Source organism: Coenobita brevimanus, chromosome 1 (assembly GCF_032717465.1).
Source record: "Coenobita brevimanus isolate Jiangsu-jjx chromosome 1, ASM3271746v2, whole genome shotgun sequence".
NCBI lineage: Eukaryota > Metazoa > Arthropoda > Malacostraca > Decapoda > Coenobitidae > Coenobita > Coenobita brevimanus.
This window is the reverse complement of record NC_136954.1, coordinates 9,495,836-9,513,112: the sequence shown is the minus strand read 5'-3', so window position 1 is coordinate 9,513,112 and position 17,277 is coordinate 9,495,836. Positions and strand designations below refer to the sequence as shown.

Below are 17,277 nucleotides of genomic sequence, written 5' to 3'. Positions count from 1 at the left end.
GTGTGCTTGTCCTGCATGGGAAAGTTCCTAGTCTCAGTGGAATGAACGGAATTGTAGCTTGACTGACTGCTGCCTACCTTAATAGTGCCAGGCAAGGCTGCTGCACCACCCCTGAATATCCACACTGTGTACTGTGCAATTTCCACACTGTGTCCGCAGACGCCCCATCAACTCAACGTACCCGTACATAATGACATCCATTAGTTATCTATTTATTTGATTATTCATTTTACTTTACTGTTTTCTATTTCAGGTTATTCATACTGGTAGCTTATAGATAATGTATTATAGAATGTAGCTTTTCCTTTTCAGTCTTTCCTATGAAATTTCCATGTCAGTTTTTCCATGCTGTATGGTGGTTTTTCTCACTTTTTCTTGCCAGTTTTAACTGGAGGGTTTGGAGGCGGGGGGAGCCTTCTTGCTTTACTATCCTTATCCTTCAGCATGTAGAGTTAGATCTTGTAGTCATAGTCTACTCTGTAACAAACAGCCTCGAAAGGACCATAAGGTCTGTTGCTGTTTGGTTTCCTTTGTACTCCTTTGTACCTTCTCTCTTCCACCCTCCCTACATCCTCTCTTCTCCCCTCTCAACCTCCTTTCTTCCCCCCCCCCTTCCTTACCTCCTCTCTTCCCCCTCCCTGTCTCCTCTCATCCCCCTCCCTACTTTCTTCCCCCCTCCCTACCTCGTCTCTTTCCCCCTCCCTACCTCGTCTCTTTCCCCCTCCCTACCTCCTCTCATCCCCCTCCCTACCTCCTCTCTTTCCCCCTCTCTACCTCCTCTCTTTCCCCCTCCCTACCTCCTCTCATCCCCCTCCCTACCTCCTCTCATTCCTCTCTCTACCTCCTCTCATCCCCCTCCCTACTTTCTTCCCCCTCCCTACCTCCTGTCTTTCCCCTGCTCTACTTCCTCTCTTCTCCCCTCTCTATCTTTTTTCTTCCCCCTCCGTATCTCCTCTCTTCCCCCCTCCCTATCTCACCTCTTTCTCCCAATGTACATTTCTTCCCCTCATCCCAAGTTTTCATTTCTCACTCTCCCCCATCCTCCTCCCCTCTCTTCCTTCACGTTCTCAGCTGTGTGTTTCTAGTTTCCCCTTTTCCCCTCTCAGATTCCTTTCTTTTCCCTCTCCCCTCTCTCCACCTCCTTCGTCACCATTTCTTCTTCTCCCCACCCTCCTCCCCTCTCCCCCATTCTCTCCTTTCCTCCTCCTCCTCCTCTCCCTCTTACCCCATCTTCTCTTCATGGCTACAGTGTTTCCAGGTTTCTCACTCATTCCTTACTTTTCCTCTCCTTCCTCATTCCCCTTTTTCCCTTCCCCCCTCAGTCCCCTCTTCCCCCTTCTCTCCACCTTTCTTCCCTCTTCCCCCAGTAGCCCCTCCCAATCCTCTTGGTACTGTGTATTCAGGGTTCTTGCTCATGCCCCTACCCCTTCTTCCCAACTCTACCACGTCTCTCTCCCCCATCCTCAAATCTCCTTTTCCCTTCATTTCCTCCTCTCTTCCTCCTTCCGTCTCTCCCCTCTCCTCTCTTCCCCTCGGCCATTTCGTTCAGTGTTTCTTGCCTGCCACCCCTCCCCCTTTTCTCCTCTTTCTACCCTTCCTCCCCTCTCCTTACGTCCTCTCCCCTCCTACTTTTCCCTCTTCTCCTTCCTATCCCCCAGCCTCCCCATCCTTCTTCTCTTCCACCCCCTCCATCCTTACCTACTTTCTTCCCTTACTCCTTCTCTGCTTTCAACCTCCTCCATTCTATCCCTCACCCCTCCCTTCCAACTCCTCTCCTCCTCTTCCTCCTTTTCACTCCACCCTTTACTGCTTCCCTATTTCCCTTCTTCCACTCTTACCATCATTCTCTTCCCCCGCTCCTCTTTCTCTCCGTTCGCCTCCCTCGTTTCCCTCTTCTTTGCTCTTCCTACTCTCCTCTTCCCTCTTCCTCCTTCAATCCCACCCATGCCACCCCTCCTCCCCCTCTCCTTTCCTCTCCCACGTTACACCTCTCACCCTCTCCTTTCTCTCCCTCCTCCCTCTTAATCTCTTCTCCCCTTTTCTCCCCTTCCTGCTTTCCTTTTCTCTCCCTACTTCCTCCTTTACCCTTTTCATCATCCGTCCCCTCCCTCCTCTCACACCTTCTCGTCCCCATCTTTCTCTCTGTTACCTCTAATCTTCCCCTATTCCTACACTCAATTTAATATCCTTCCCCCTTAGCCCTTCCTTACACCTTTTCTTACTCCTTCCTCCATTTTTCCCTTCCCTCTCCAACCTCCACTTTCACTCCCTTTCCCCCCCCTTTTTTTTGTTTGCTTCCTCCTTTCCCTTCCTCTTTCCCTCATTCCCTAATATCCTTCTATTCTACCTCCCCATCTCTCTCCCTACCTCATCTCCTTTCCTTTTCTTTTTTTCTTCTCCCCTTTGCGCCCTACCTCCATCCCTCTCCCTACTCTTCCTGTTCTCCTTTCCTCCTCCTCCTCTCCCACTCCATCCCACCTCTCCATCTCCCTCCCTACATCGCTTCTTCCATCTTCTTTCTCCCTCTCTCCATCACACTATCCCCTTTATCTCTCTCCTCTCTTTTCCTCCTTCCTTCTTCCCCACTCCATCCCACCTTCCCATCTCTCTCCTTACTTCCCCACTTCTCCCTTCCATCTTCTTTCTCTCCCTGTCCCTACCTCCTCTCTTCCCTCCCTACCTCCAGTCACTGTGTCTCCGGGGTTTCTTTGGAGGGAATATTACAAGGTACACATAACCTGCCACTTTGGGGAGAGGACGGGAGGCAGAGGGTGTTTCCTCCTCCTCGTCTTCCTCCATCATCATCATCATCATCATCATCAACAACAACAACAACAACAACAATCAACCAATTATCAATCCTCGTCGTCGTCAGAGAGAGAGAGAGAGAGAGAGAGAGTGTGTGTGTGTGTGTGTGTGTGTGTGTGTGTGTGTGTGTGTGTGTGTGTGTGTGTGTGTGTGTGTGTGTGTGTGTGTGTGTGTGTGTGTGTGTGTGTGTGTGTGTGTGTGTGTGTGTGTGTGTGTGTGTGTGTGTGTGTGTGTGTGTGTGTGTGTGTGTGTGTGTGTGTGTGTGTGTGTGTGTGTGTGTGTGTGTGTGTGTGTGTGTGTGTGTGTGTGTGTGTGTGTGTGTGTGTGTGTGTGTGTGTGTGTGTGTGTGTGTGTGTGTGTGTGTGTGTGTGTGTGTGTGTGTGTGTGTGTGTCACTTTCATCAGCCTTCCGTCCTGTTCCTTGGCTACAGAATCTCGAAATACAAAAGTCTGGGCCGTTCAGGTGACTCAGGAGACTTTGTAACACCGCTTCCTGCCCGACTCATTTGGCATATTACACCTTACCATTTACACCTTACCATTACACCTTACCATTTACACCTCTCTCCATTTACACCATACCATTACACCTAACCATTTACACCTCTCTCCATTTACACCTTACCATTACACCTTACCATTACACCTTACCATTACACCTTACCATTTACACCTTACCATTACACCTTACCATTACACCTTACCATTACACCTTACCATTTACACCTTACCATTACACCTTACCATTACACCTTACCATTACACCTTACCATTTACACCTTATCATTTACACCTTACCATTTACACCTTCCTATTACACCATACCATTTACACCTTACCATTACACCTTACCATTTACACCTTACCATTTACACCTTACCATTACACCTTACCATTACACCTGACCATTACACCTTACCATTTACACCTTCCTATTACACCTTACCATTTACACTTACTATTACACCTTACCATTTACACCTTACCATTTACACCTTATCATTTACACCTTACTATTACACTTTACCATTTACACTTACTATTACACCTTACCATTTACACCTTACGATTTACACTTTACCATTTACACCTTACTATTTACACTTTACCATTTACACTTTACTATTACACCTTACCATTTACGCTTTACCATTTACACCTTACCATTTACACTTTACTATTACACCTTACCATTTACACCTTACCATTTACACCTTACCATTTACACCTTACCATTTACACTTTACCATTTACACCTTACTATTACACCTTACCATTTACACTTTACCATTTACACCTTACTATTTACACTTTACCATTTACACCTTACTATTACACCTTACCATTTACACTTTACCATTTACACCTTACCATTACACCTTACCATTTACACATTACCATTTACACCTTACTATTACACCTTACCATTTACACCTGACCATTTACCACTTTACCATTTACACCTTGCCATTTACACCTTAACATTTACACCTTATCATTTTGCGTATTTCACCTCACCATTTTCTGTCTATGTTCTTTATATGGTATTGATGTTGACACACACTGCATCAATAAAATAGATGAGGATAATGATGTGGACTATGCAGAATAAATCACTAAATAAACCACTAATAAATCATTCTGAAGGATAAATCAATATGGGAGAGGAATTACGAATCAACAAAGCCGCTTGGCATAAGACCTTCTCTCTAAAATAGCGCCATTTTCTGTGCCTTTAGTTTTTATTTTTCAAGCAGCATGAAAACAGCCTATCCTCTTCTCTCTCTCTCTCTCTCTCTCTCTCTCTCTCTCTCTCTCTCTCTCTCTCTCTCTCATATCATTTTTCTCTTCTGCTATCTCCAGGCGAGTGCAATCAGCTAAGGAGGCTTTGTTTGACCTGGAGGAGATAGGAATAATCTTCACTAATTCTTGCACTCTCATGGCGTCTCCTGGGCTTCATTGCTGCCATCTCCAAACATCTGTCGGTGTCGTATTCTATTAGTAAATTGTTACGGACGATTTAGTCATCTTAGGAGATATATTTTTCTAGCGAAAGGGTAAGTGAAAGCACTATCTAATCTACGGGGTTTGGAGTCTCTCTTCAGGCCAATAAAACCCTCTGGATGCAGCGAGATTAAACTAAATAGTCCGTCATCGGAGTGAAGGGATTAACGTCAGGGAAAACGAAATCCTGGGATTGGGACGTTGAGATAAGAAAGTTTAAATAAAATGAGCCAATACCAAAGCGGGCTGCAGTGATGGAAATGTTATCATTGTATTGTCACTAAGCACCGCTGGGACCTGCGACACCCACGGCAACATTACTACCCAAACAGCTGGATAGGAAGGATTTTAGACTAAAAGCACATCAGCCCGTACCCCCATTACGGGGCATCTCACCCGTCACCAATTACACACCTATTACGGGGCACCTCACCCGTCACCAATTACACACCCATTACGGGGCATCTCACCCGTCACCAATTACACACCCATTACGTCACCCGTCACCAATTACACACCCATTACGTCACCCGCCAACAATTACACACCCATTACGTCACCCGCCACCAATTACACACTCATTACGGGGCATCTCACCCGTCACCAATTACACACCCATTACGGGGCATCTCACCCGTCACCAATTACACACCCATTGCGGGGCATCTCACCCGTCACCAATTACACACCCATTACGGGGCATCTCACCCGTCACCAATTACACACCCATTACGGGGCATCTCACTCGTCACCAATTTCACACCCATTACGGGGCATCTCACCCGTCACCAATTACACACCCATTACGGGGCATTTCACCCACCTATTTTCTCTCATGAACCTATTTTCATGCCGTGAACCCATTTTCTTTCCTGGACCTACTTTCCCGCTGGGATGTATTTTCCTCCATGAACCCATTTCTCCAAAGGATCTATGTTCATCCAACTGTAACCATTTCTCCAAAGAATCTATGTTCATCCAATTGTAACCATTTTTCCAAAGGATCTATGTTCATCCAATTGTAACCATTTCTCCAAGGATCCATTGTCTCACTTGCACTCATTTTTCCCAGGAGCCCATTTCACCATTGCACCTATTTTATGCCATGACCCAACTTTCCTCCGTTGACCAATATTCCCCTTGGACCTACTTCACCCCTGCAGTTGTTGTCAAGCGGACCCATTTACTCCCTATGGGCCTAATTCTTCAAGGGCCTTCTCATGGACCCCCTTGTCCCGATGGACCTATTTCACATTAGGGCCTATTTTCCACCAGGCACCTACTTTTCTTTCATGGACCTATTTTCCATTACATGACCAATGTTTCCCATGGACCTATTTTCCTACATGGACCTATTTTCCATCAAATGACCAATGTTCCTCACGGACCTATTTTCCTACATGGACATATTTTATCCATGGATATATATTACCTCCAATAGCTTTCCCATGGACCTATTTTTACCCCTGGGCCTATCCTCCTTCCACGGACCTATTTGCTCTGTGGCCCTACCAATGGGCCTATTTTCTATCCATGGGCACAAATCCCCACACTGACCCATTTCACCATAGGCACCTGTGTTCCATCCGTACCCTTTTTACCCACTGGACCTATTTCCACTAAGGACCATTTCCCCTGATGGATTCTCCAGGGACCTATTTTCCGAAACTGGCATTTTAACCCTGGATCTGTTACCGAATTGACCTATTCCCCAGCGGACCTATTTTGCTCCTTCCACCCACCCACCCATATACCTATCCACTAACTAATAACCCACCCACCCATATACCTATCCACTAACTAATAACCCACCCACCCATATACCTATCCACTAACTAATAACCCACCCACCCATATACCTATCCACTAACTAATAACCCACCCACCCATATACCTATCCACTCACTAATAACCCACCCACCCATATACCTATCCACTAACTAATAACCCACCCACCCATATACCTATCCACTAACTAATAACCCACCCACCCATATACCTATCCACTAACTAATACCCCACCCACCCATATACCTATCCACTAACTAATAACCCACCCACCCATATGCCTATCCACTAACTAATAACCCACCCACCCATATACCTATCCACTAACTAATAACCCACCCACCCATATACCTATCCACTAACTAATAACCCACCCACCCATATACCTATCCACTCACTGAGCGTAGTAAGCTGGTCTCCTGGACTTGTCCTCCGGGAAGCCACACATCCACCCACCAACTCACCTACCCAGGAAACCCAGTCACCCCACCCACGTGTCCAACCCAGCTAAACCACCTCAACTCTCCCACCCACCCACACACCCTGGCCACCCATCACATCCTGCTTGTACACCCTTTCCACTCATCCCATCCATTTCGCACAACTCACTCATCCACCCTACAAATCCCGCCCACTTAACCCACTCCTCCCACTATGCACACCACACTCACCAGCCGTACTCACTCCAACTACGAACCCCACACCACCCACTCCATCCACCCCACCTGTCCACCCATCAACCCACGTCACTCATCCAGCACCTACTAAACTACCCACCCAGTCGCCAAGACTGGAGCTCCGCAAGATGACTTACAACATGCTCTCTCTCTCTCTCTCTCTCACACACACACCACCAATACCGTATATATACCGCCTTCTCACAAACTTACCTAACCATCCATCCATCAACCCACCCCACATCCACCAATCCATGCAGTCCCATCTTACACATCCATCTGTCCATTCTTCGCTATGTTGACGCCTTTTGTATTTTGTTCTTGCTGCCTTGAAAGCAATTTATTCAGCATGGAAATGATATCTCGCACAGAAAGGGTTACAAACAGATCTGCCATTAACCCTTTTAGCCCAAGGACATTATTATTAAACCTATTAATAATAAAAAAAAGGCTTGAAAGGGTTAAATCACCGATATAGAGGAATTTAGGATATCAATCGAAAAGAAAGCTCGGGGCGGACAGTCCACCAGTCACTGCCCGCTAATGTGGGCGGCGATTTAGGCTACAAGAGTACTGTAATTCCCAATCACTATAACAACAGCTGTAACATCTGCAAACTGTAGGGACGTGTCATATATTTGCACATTAACAAAGTCACCGTAATCATTAAAGGGTATTGAGCCACCCAGTGTTAAGTGTGTCGTGAACTGTTACAAACCATGACGGTCAATTACAACACGTGGCAACGTCAACATAACGTTTTATGGTCTGACCGTAAGATTCCATATTCTCCATGAAACAATGATTTGGCCCAGTCATCATCTTGTAATCTATCTCTCCCATTGTAGCTCCTGTCGTCCACCAAAGTCTACCGTCCCCTAACCCATCATCCCTCTCCTCTAGCCCCCAGTTCGACCACTGTTGCCCCCTTCTTCACCCACCTCTCTCCTCCTGTCTCCCAGGTCCCCCACCCCCATCCTGCCGCCTCCTGAGGTGCCACCTCCTATATGTAGTGAACTTGCTTCGATTTCTGAGGTCTACCAATGTCAGATTAACGGTAGGGAGGATGGGGGTCACGATAATTTTCTGTTCATCGATAGATGTGGGGAAGCTGAAACTATGACTTATATGATGAACTGTTAACTGTTGCATGGTTCATGACCAGAAACTAAACCATTCATGAAATCAGTGTCATAATAATCAGTCATTAATAATATTAACCGTCAATCATAATAACTGCATATAATACAAGCGATTTTTGTAACTAATGGCATAATTGATGTAATGTGCACGTGTTCAGACTGGATAACTGCAAACATTAAAACCTTACCGTAATCATGACATGCTATTATAGGTATATTTTCTGGCGGAATATTGCTTATACATTATATTGCCACCAATAACTACGCACAGCTGCAATGATCACCACGTTCGATTCGTCCTAGCGACCGAACGAAACCTGGTGAAGTTCCATATTTGTCAGTGTTACCAGATGCAGAGAGCATTACACCACCTCCCTGGTGGACGGGCTGTTTCTGTTTGATATGCCAGCAACTGTACCTTTAGATAAATTTCCTCAGTTATTTTAGAGAGAGAGAGAGAGAGAGAGAGAGAGAGAGAGAGAGAGACCGTTGTGAATGAATTATCGATCTATTACCTTGCTCGCATTAAATGACTGTAAATTAATAAATACATAAATAAATAAGTATATAAACTTCAGCCATAAGGATCTTAACTTAGGCCAGCGCTCCAAACCACTACGCTACGCGTCAGTATTCTGTGGTAGAAATAAAGTCCGGTGCTATTCCTGAGTCTCTACCCTAGCACTCCATCTCACTTGACTACTGACACACTATCTCACTTCGCTCCCCTCACCTAATCTTACAACACTCATTCTTTATTTCCTTCTCCCTTTCTTCCACCCATCATTGTGCCCCACACTTCACACCTCCTTACCTCTTCCTGCTGGACCACAATTTTATATACTCTATACCAACTTCATTTTTCCCTCCTTAACAACGTTTCTGATTTTCCTCGTTCTTATTAATATAGTCTACTTCATTCCCCCTTACCTGTTTTGTTTTTTCTTTCTCCCCCGTTTTTCTTCCTTACACTTCACCTGCTTCCTCGTATCCGCATGTCCTAATCCTTTTTAGTCCTTCTGTTCTCTCTTTATTGCATCTCATTCAGATGAGTCTTTCCTTTTTCTTTACTCCTAAAGCTCTCTCTTTGAAGTCTATAACACTCCTTTTCTCACCGTCCATTCCTCGTTCTCATTTCTTCTCCCACTTTCCTCCATTCATCCTCTCCCTTCTCTCCTCTTCCATCCTCCCCACCACCTCACTGTAATCTGTGCTAATCCCAGTCATGACAAACCCCAAATATAAATTTCAGAAATATACTTAATCCAGTATTATGTAAGTTTATTTTGTAATAATAAAAAACAAAATGTATGGTTGATTTATTAGCGGTAAATATTGAATTAAACAGTGTTTACACGAAAAGTGAAAGCGATTTACTTATCGAACAAATTCTTTTTGTCAGATACGCAGGCTATTGCTGTGGGCTCTGACTGGACGGATGCAGGGACTATTTTACCTTCACTCTGTTATAAGTTTCTTTACTTTTGTGTTGACTCTTTCCTGTTTTTGGATCTCACCAGATCATTTATTTGTGAGAAATATAATTACATCTTTGATTAGGCTTTTGTCTTCGAACTGTACATGTAATCACTTCAACAGGAATATTCCCTTGACTTCTGAATGCTTGGCATGTCTGAATGGACTTACCTAGCTTGTCTGCTTTATCTTATAACCAACTAGTTATTGCTCTTTACAAATTGTCCTGGAAGGTAGAAAATCTTATCACTCCTTAAAGAAACCGAAAATTTAAGTCGTGAGTTATGCAGATAGAATTACACTCAAATCCTGACATTGTATTTACTGTGAAGAACAACATTCGGACCTAAACTGTTGTAAAACATGGTGTGTGCGCCTTTTGGGGTGGCAGTATTCAGTTTAATTTATGCAACACGAAGGAGCCTATGGTTAAATGTCTGCATTTAACTCCAAAGAAGGTTTAACGAAAGAGCACAATAGCGCGCCGAAGTGTGGGACGAGGGGGGAGAGGTCAAGAGTTGGAAGAGTCTGGCAGGACAGAAATAACGCTACGTTGTTAAGCTCGGTAAGGGAGGGAGAAGGACTGAAAAGACTGGTAAAATCCCTGTGGGGGTAATAGTAACAAGAAGAATAACAATAACAGCAACAGCTATATTAACAATGTCATCAGTAAGAACAATAATAGCATCCACAGGAGCAGCAACAACAAAAGCAGTAATCGCATCAAGAACTACAGTAGCATTTACATCAACAGCAACAACAATAGCAACAATAGCAGCAACAACAGTAGCAACAATATAGCAACAGTAAACAATTATAAGAGTAGGATCAGCAAAAACAACGGCAAAGGAAGCATTTACAGTTTTCTGTACTTAGCACCACTGGCAACCAGAAAGTATATTATGGTAAGTAACAAGTAAAATGAACGATGCTGGTGTTCTAATGGTCGGTCATGGCCTATGTTCTTCAGGATTATTTTGCCTTGCAAATATAGTATACGAAAGAATCGGAAGTCGAAGTCTCTTAATTAATAAAGATTTGTTAAACTTCATACCAAGAATAGCGCTATGATGATTTTTACTAAGAATTAGCAACATAGCCGCATAAGAGCAAGTCTAACTTCATATGAAATTGTTTGAGCGACAGCCCGTAGTCTTCCATGTATTGAGTATTTGCAATTCGAAGCCCAACCAGCACTTATAGTTGAATAGACACCTAGGCTTAGACAACATAAGAAGAATAAATCTCCTGTATTAAAATTTACTAATCCAGTTTGATAAGGTAAAATAGCTCAAACTTAGAGGGAAATAAATAATCTGAAGACGGGGGAGAAACAGTACGATGTAAAGTTGGATATGGTTGGTATTGTTTGCTCTTTAGTAAATAATTTTACAGCATCGGCAAATGGTTGGAGTAAGCCCAGGAATCCTAGTTATTTATTTTACAGCTCTTCAGGCTTTTGAATACTTTGAAGCTCCGTTTACTATTAATGACTCAGTTTTTGGATCTTGTTTTTTGTAGCGACAGGCTTTCACGGTCTTCATGTAATTATTGGGACTACTTTTTTAATGGTATGTTTGTATCGTCTTTATATGTGTCATTTTTCTCCAACTCATCATTTTGGTTTTGAGGCCGCTGCATGATATTGGGATTTTGTTGATGTACTTTGTTTGTTTCTTTATATTTTTATGGGTTCTATAATTCTTCATTTTGGAAGAAAAAGCTCTACCCTAATCTTCTTAGTTGCTAAAACTAAATAGTTAAGCACGTAAATTAAATTTATTTATTAGAAAACCAGATATAAAAGCTCGATTGGCATATCACCTCTAATATTAAGTTAAAAATTTTATTGCAACAAGAACTTTTTTTTTTAAATTAGTTATCTTTTTCTCGGGATAAATATTTATAGATCTAATTTTGAAAACCATTTATACACAAGATACAATTTCTTATATTTACTTTTAAGAATATTTAAGTGTTATTTCTACTTTCTTTCACAATACTTTTTACTTTCACTGCATTAATATTTCGATAAAATCTACTATTCAAGAAAATAAAAAAATAGTTTTCTTATATTTACACTCTTATAACAAAAGAAAGATTATTGATTTCCAGATAACCTGTATTAAAGGTTCTCTTCTCGGTGTAAACGAGCTGCTTATCTCAAGCTCTATCTCGCTTTCCAGGTACACTTTCCAGTACACCTACTATGTTACGACTTACCTAATCAAGTTGTCTTCTAAGAGGGGTGAGGAACCAACATAATAAACCACAAGCTATGGTGTGTGCGTTCCTCAGTGCTATAAAGTGTATTAAAGTAGAAGTCAATAATGAAAAAGCATTTGGAATATGTGTCGATGTAGGAGGAGTGTAGGGCTGACCACAGCTCAGACATTCAGCAAATATCCGTGTGCTTCCTTTGCGCTCAGTGCATCGTACACTACTTTTCAACGGAGTGCGCCCCCCCCCCCACACACACATTTAGTAAAGCAGGAAGTGCAATAGCACATCACAATTTTGGTCAACCGTTGACATCAGTAGAAAGTAATAAATGAAAATTAATAAATAAAACGGTAACAGGCAATTCCAGTTTACCTTCTTGTACGCGTAGGGGCCCTAGGCTAGGCTATCCCAGTCTGGTATCCTACATTTCAGGGCAGTTGACCGGCCTACTTCTCCTGGTGGCTTTACATGAGCGACAAACATCCAGTCACTCTGTGGGGTAACTAACTAGTGCACGGCCGTCACTTCCACTGAGGCCTTCTAACCACTACACCACCAGGTAGGGCAATGACAGCAGGTAAATACTTCATTACCATCACACCTTTTGTTTTATATTCTTTCTGCCTTCAGTCCACTTTAGTCACCTTAGAAATAGTCTCGCCTACTGAAAGTATTCAAATCAGACTCCATTAACCCGTTCAGTCCAAGGATATCATAATGATGGCGAAGAAAAAAGTACCTATCACAAGTTATAAGGAGAAAAAAAATGGCGTTGCGTGCAGCGAGGAATAACATGTATAACATAACACACCATCAAGTGAAAAATAACGAAATGAACATCTCGGAGGGGGGGGGGGATCAGATCCCAAGTCCACAGGGAAACAAAATGAAAATAAAAGTAAAAAAGACCCGATAGCGAGGCCTGACCCCGGGCTGCTATGACTCCCAGGCCACGATTCCACCAGTCCTGATCACGCTGTCTTAAGGACCAAACTTATTAAGAGCTATCAACACTCTCAGGCTCCTGTGAATCACGGCCAGAGGAGTAACATCGGCATAGCGAGTGTCGAATACTACTGTTATCTCTACTATGGACATCTTGACATCTTTTATCCGGTGACATTTGTGGTAAGGGGGGGGGGTGGCGCTCTTCATCCACTCACTCGATGTAGTGCTGCTTTGGGTGTCTACACTTTCCTCCCTTCCATCCTTCCTCTTCTGCCTTTCTTTCCTCTTTCTTCTGCCTACGGGTGACTTTACACTCCTTCTTCAGTTTTTTTTTCCTTCATTCTTTCCTCTTCCCACTGCCTATGGGTGACTCTACTCTGAGTGACAATCCAAATGGTTTCCTGTACACCAGGAAACCATTTACTACGCTGGGTGGTAACCATGTAACCAAATTATGGCACCTGGCGGTTTAGTGGGTAATTAAGGTGCTCCAATCGGACTGAGCCTGTGTAGGCTTATATCCAAGGGGTGGTTGGGGTTTATTGCTCACATAATGCCACTCAGGGATGAGTGAGGCTGGTCACTCTCATCTTAAATGTCAGGACCAACTTGCCTAGCCCCGGGTTCCTATGCTCCTTATGGGGCGACATAGGATTGGATGAGGGATGGATGGCTCTTTTATAGGATGACATCTTGACATCTTTTATACGGTGATGACATCTTTTATACGGTGACGTCTTGACATCTTTTATAAGGTGACATCCTTTTCACGGTGACATCTTGACATCTTTTTTACGGTGACATCTTGACATCTTTTTTACGGTGACATCTTGACATCTTTTTTACGGTGACATCTTGACATCTTTTATACAGTGACATCTTTTATACGGTGATATCATTTATACGGTGACATCTTGACATCTTTTATACGGTGACATCTTTTATACGGTGATATCTTTTATACGGTGATATCTTGACATCTTTTACACGGTGACATCTTGACATCTTTTATACGGTGACATCTTTTATTCGGTGATATCTTTTATATGGTAACATCTTTTTTACGGTGACAGCTTGACAGTGATATCTTGACATCTTTTATACGGTGACATCTTTTACACAGTGACATCTTGACGTCTTTTACACGGTGACATCTTGACATCTTTTATACGGTGATATCTTTTATACGGTGATATCTTTTATACGGTGACACACTGACAGTGACATCCTGACATGTATACTGTGACATCTTTTATTCGGTGACATCTCTTATTTTCCTCCTGTTACCGCCACATTCTTTCATGGGAATCAGGGAAGGTTTTTCTTATTGATAATGTTCTCCTTGTCACGCCATCGAATCTTTAAACCTGTGTTCTTGTTATCAGCAGACGATTTTGTTCTATGCTCTTCGTTATTCAGGTTTTCTTCTCCTCCTACACTCCCTCCCTCTCCTCCTCATCCTAAAACTTTCTTCATCTTTTTATTATTCTCTCTCTCTCTCTCTCTCTCTCTCTCTCTCTCTCTCTCTCTCTCTCTCTCTCACACCAACTCTTTTACCTCCCAAAACCGTAGTATTGCATTACATCGCTTACAAAACAGTTTTAAAGAGTCCAAAGATAATAAAGTAACAAATAATTGCAAATCTGTTGAAAACAGAAAAAATGCTGTGGGAAAACGTGTTGAGTTTGATGGGGAGGCGGACGGAGTCGGGCGGGAAGGGGGAGGAGGTCGCGTTGGTCAGGGTGTTGAGAACGAGGACGGAGGGGATGAGGAGGCTGCTGGTGGGGATACTGGCGGTGGCGGCGGCCCTCATGGGCTGGTGGGAGGTCACTCAACTGTGGGTGCTGAATCTTATTAAGGAGGCGGCGCGACGGCGGGCAACAAGTGGTTGGTGGGAGAGACTGATGGGAAGGAGCGGGCGCTGGTGCCCTGCCATTACTATAGGGAGGCCGGCTTCCCTCAGGAACTGGCTAGCCGCCTCACCTGCCTCCTGGTTGGGGAAGGCTGGTCTCGCACCGCAGCGGGGCTGGCACCATATGGCGTCCTCATGGGGTGCCTCGTTACCGTAGGTGCCCCCATCCTCTGGTGGTGGTGGTGGTAGGGGGCGAGAAGCAGGTCCTCACCACCGCCTGCATCCCCATCACCCTCAACTGCCACAGCGTGGGACAGACCGGAGGGCTCAGTGGCCAAACACACTCCACCACCACCGCCACCCAACCCTGCCATTTGGACAAAAGCGTAAAAAAATTGGGCAGGAGGAGGGCTGGGGAGTGGAAGCACCACGACCGCTTGATAAGTGTTCACGGAATCTACAGTAGGACCTGCCACACCGTCCAGCGCCAGGCTCTCCCTGAACCCAGACCCCAATGCGAGGGGCTGCCCGAGGCCAAGCCCGAGTCCCACAACGAGCAGCTCGAGGCAAAGCCCAAGTCCCGCAAAGGGCTGCCCGAGGCCGAGCCCGAGTCCCGCGAGGGGCTGCCCGAGCCCGAGCCCAAGTCCCACGAGGGCTGCCCAAGGCCGAGCCCGAGTCCCGCGAGGGGCTGCCCGAGGACGAGCCCAGCGAGGGGCTGCCCGAGGCCGAGTCCCGAGAGGGGCTGCCCGAGGACGAGCCCAGCGAGGGGATGCCCGAGGACGAGCCCAGCAAAGGGCGGCCTGAGTCCGAGCCTGAGTCCCACGAGGGGCTGCCCGAGGACGAGCCCGAGTCCCGCGAGGGGAAACCCGAGGCCGAGCCCGAGTCCCGCAAGGGGCCGCCCAAGGCCAAGCCCGAGTCCCGCAAGGGGCCGCCCGAGGCCAAGCCCGAGTCCCGCGAGGGGCTGCCTGAGGCCGAGCCCGAGTCCATGGAGGGGCTGCCCGAGGACGAGCCCAGCGAGGGGCTGCCCGTGGACAAGCCCGAGTCCATGGAGGGGCTGCCCAAGGATGAGCCCGAGTAGCGCGAGGGGCTGCCCGAGGACGAGCCCAGCGAGGGGCTGCCAAGGTGAGCCCGGTGAGGGGCTGCCCGAGAGTCCGAGCCCCGCCAGGGGCTGCCTGAGTCGGAGCCAGAGTCCCCCAAGGGGCTGCCCGAGTCCGAGCCCAGCAGGGGCTGCCCGAGACCGAGCCCAGCGAGGGGCTGCCCGAGTCTGAGCCCAGCGAGGGGCTGCCCGAGTCTGGACTGAGCCCAGCGGGGGCTGCCCGAGGTCTGAGCCCAGCGAGGGGCTGCCCGTGGATGAGCCCGAGCGAGGGGCTGCCCAAGGATGAGCCCCGCGAGGGGCTGACCGAGTCCCGCAGCGAGGGGCTGCCAAAGGGTGAGCCCAGTGAGGGGCTGCCCGAGGTCCGAGCCCAGCAAGGGCTGCCTGAGGACAGGCACGCGAGCCAGAGTCCCACAAGGGGCTGCCCGAGTCCGAGCCCATCGAGGGGCTGCCCCAGTCCAAGCCCAGCGACAGGCTGCCCGAGTCTGAGCCCAGCGAGGGGCTGTCGAGTCCGAGTCCATGGAGGGGCTGCCCAAGGATGAGCCCGAGTCCCGCAAGGGGCTGCCCGAGAGTCCTGCGAGGCCCGAGAGTCCCGCGAGGGCTGCTGCCCGAGGGCCAAGGTGAGCCCGAGGGGCTGCCGAGCCCGAGCCCAGCAAGGGGCTGCCTGAGTCTGAGCCAGAGTCCCACAAGGGGCTGCCCCGAGTCCGAGCCCAGCGAGGGGCTGCCTTGAGGCCGGAGCCCGAGTCCCAGCGAGGGGCTGCCCGAGGACGAGCCCAGCCCAGCGAAGGGCTGCCCGAGGACAAGCCCGGCGAGGGGGCCGCCGAGACCAGCCCAGCGAGGGGCTGCCCGAGTCCGAGCCCAGCGAGGGGCTGCCCGAGTCTGAGCCCAGCGAGGGGCTGCCCGAGGACGAGCCCAGCGAGGGGCTGACCGAGTCAGAGCCCAGCGAGGGGCTGACCGAGTCAGAGCCCAGCGAGGGGCTGCCCGAGTCCGAGCCCAGCGAGGGGCTGCCCGAGTCCGAGCCTGAGTCCCGCGAGGGGCCGCCCGAGGCCAAGCCTGAGTCCTGCGAGGGGCTGCCCGAGGCCAAGCCCGAGTCCCGCGAGGGGCTGCCCGAGGACGAGCCCAGCGAGGGGCTGCCAAAGGGTGAGCCCAGTGAGGGGCTGCCCGAGTCCGAGCCCAGCAAGGGGCTGCCTGAGTCTGAGCCAGAGTCCCACAAGGGGCTGCCCGAGTCCGAGCCCAGCGAGGGGCTGCCCGAGTCTGAGCCCAGCGA

At 47.2% G+C, this 17,277-nt stretch overlaps 1 protein-coding gene across 1 annotated transcript in view; it reads right to left on the bottom strand.

Annotated features, from left to right (window-relative positions):
* Positions 1 to 16,451, bottom strand: part of LOC145413995 (glutamate receptor 1-like) — an 802,643-nt gene extending 786,192 nt beyond the window's left edge. The window contains exons 1-4 of the mRNA XM_080283586.1: positions 16,188 to 16,451; positions 15,928 to 16,144; positions 15,049 to 15,284; positions 14,731 to 14,881 (exon numbers count right to left, since the gene is read on the bottom strand). Coding sequence (XP_080139712.1) covers positions 14,731 to 14,881; positions 15,049 to 15,284; positions 15,928 to 16,144; positions 16,188 to 16,451 — 868 coding nt within the window. The remainder of the gene's footprint in view (positions 1 to 14,730; positions 14,882 to 15,048; positions 15,285 to 15,927; positions 16,145 to 16,187) is intronic.
* Between the last annotated feature and the right edge of the window lie 826 nt (positions 16,452 to 17,277).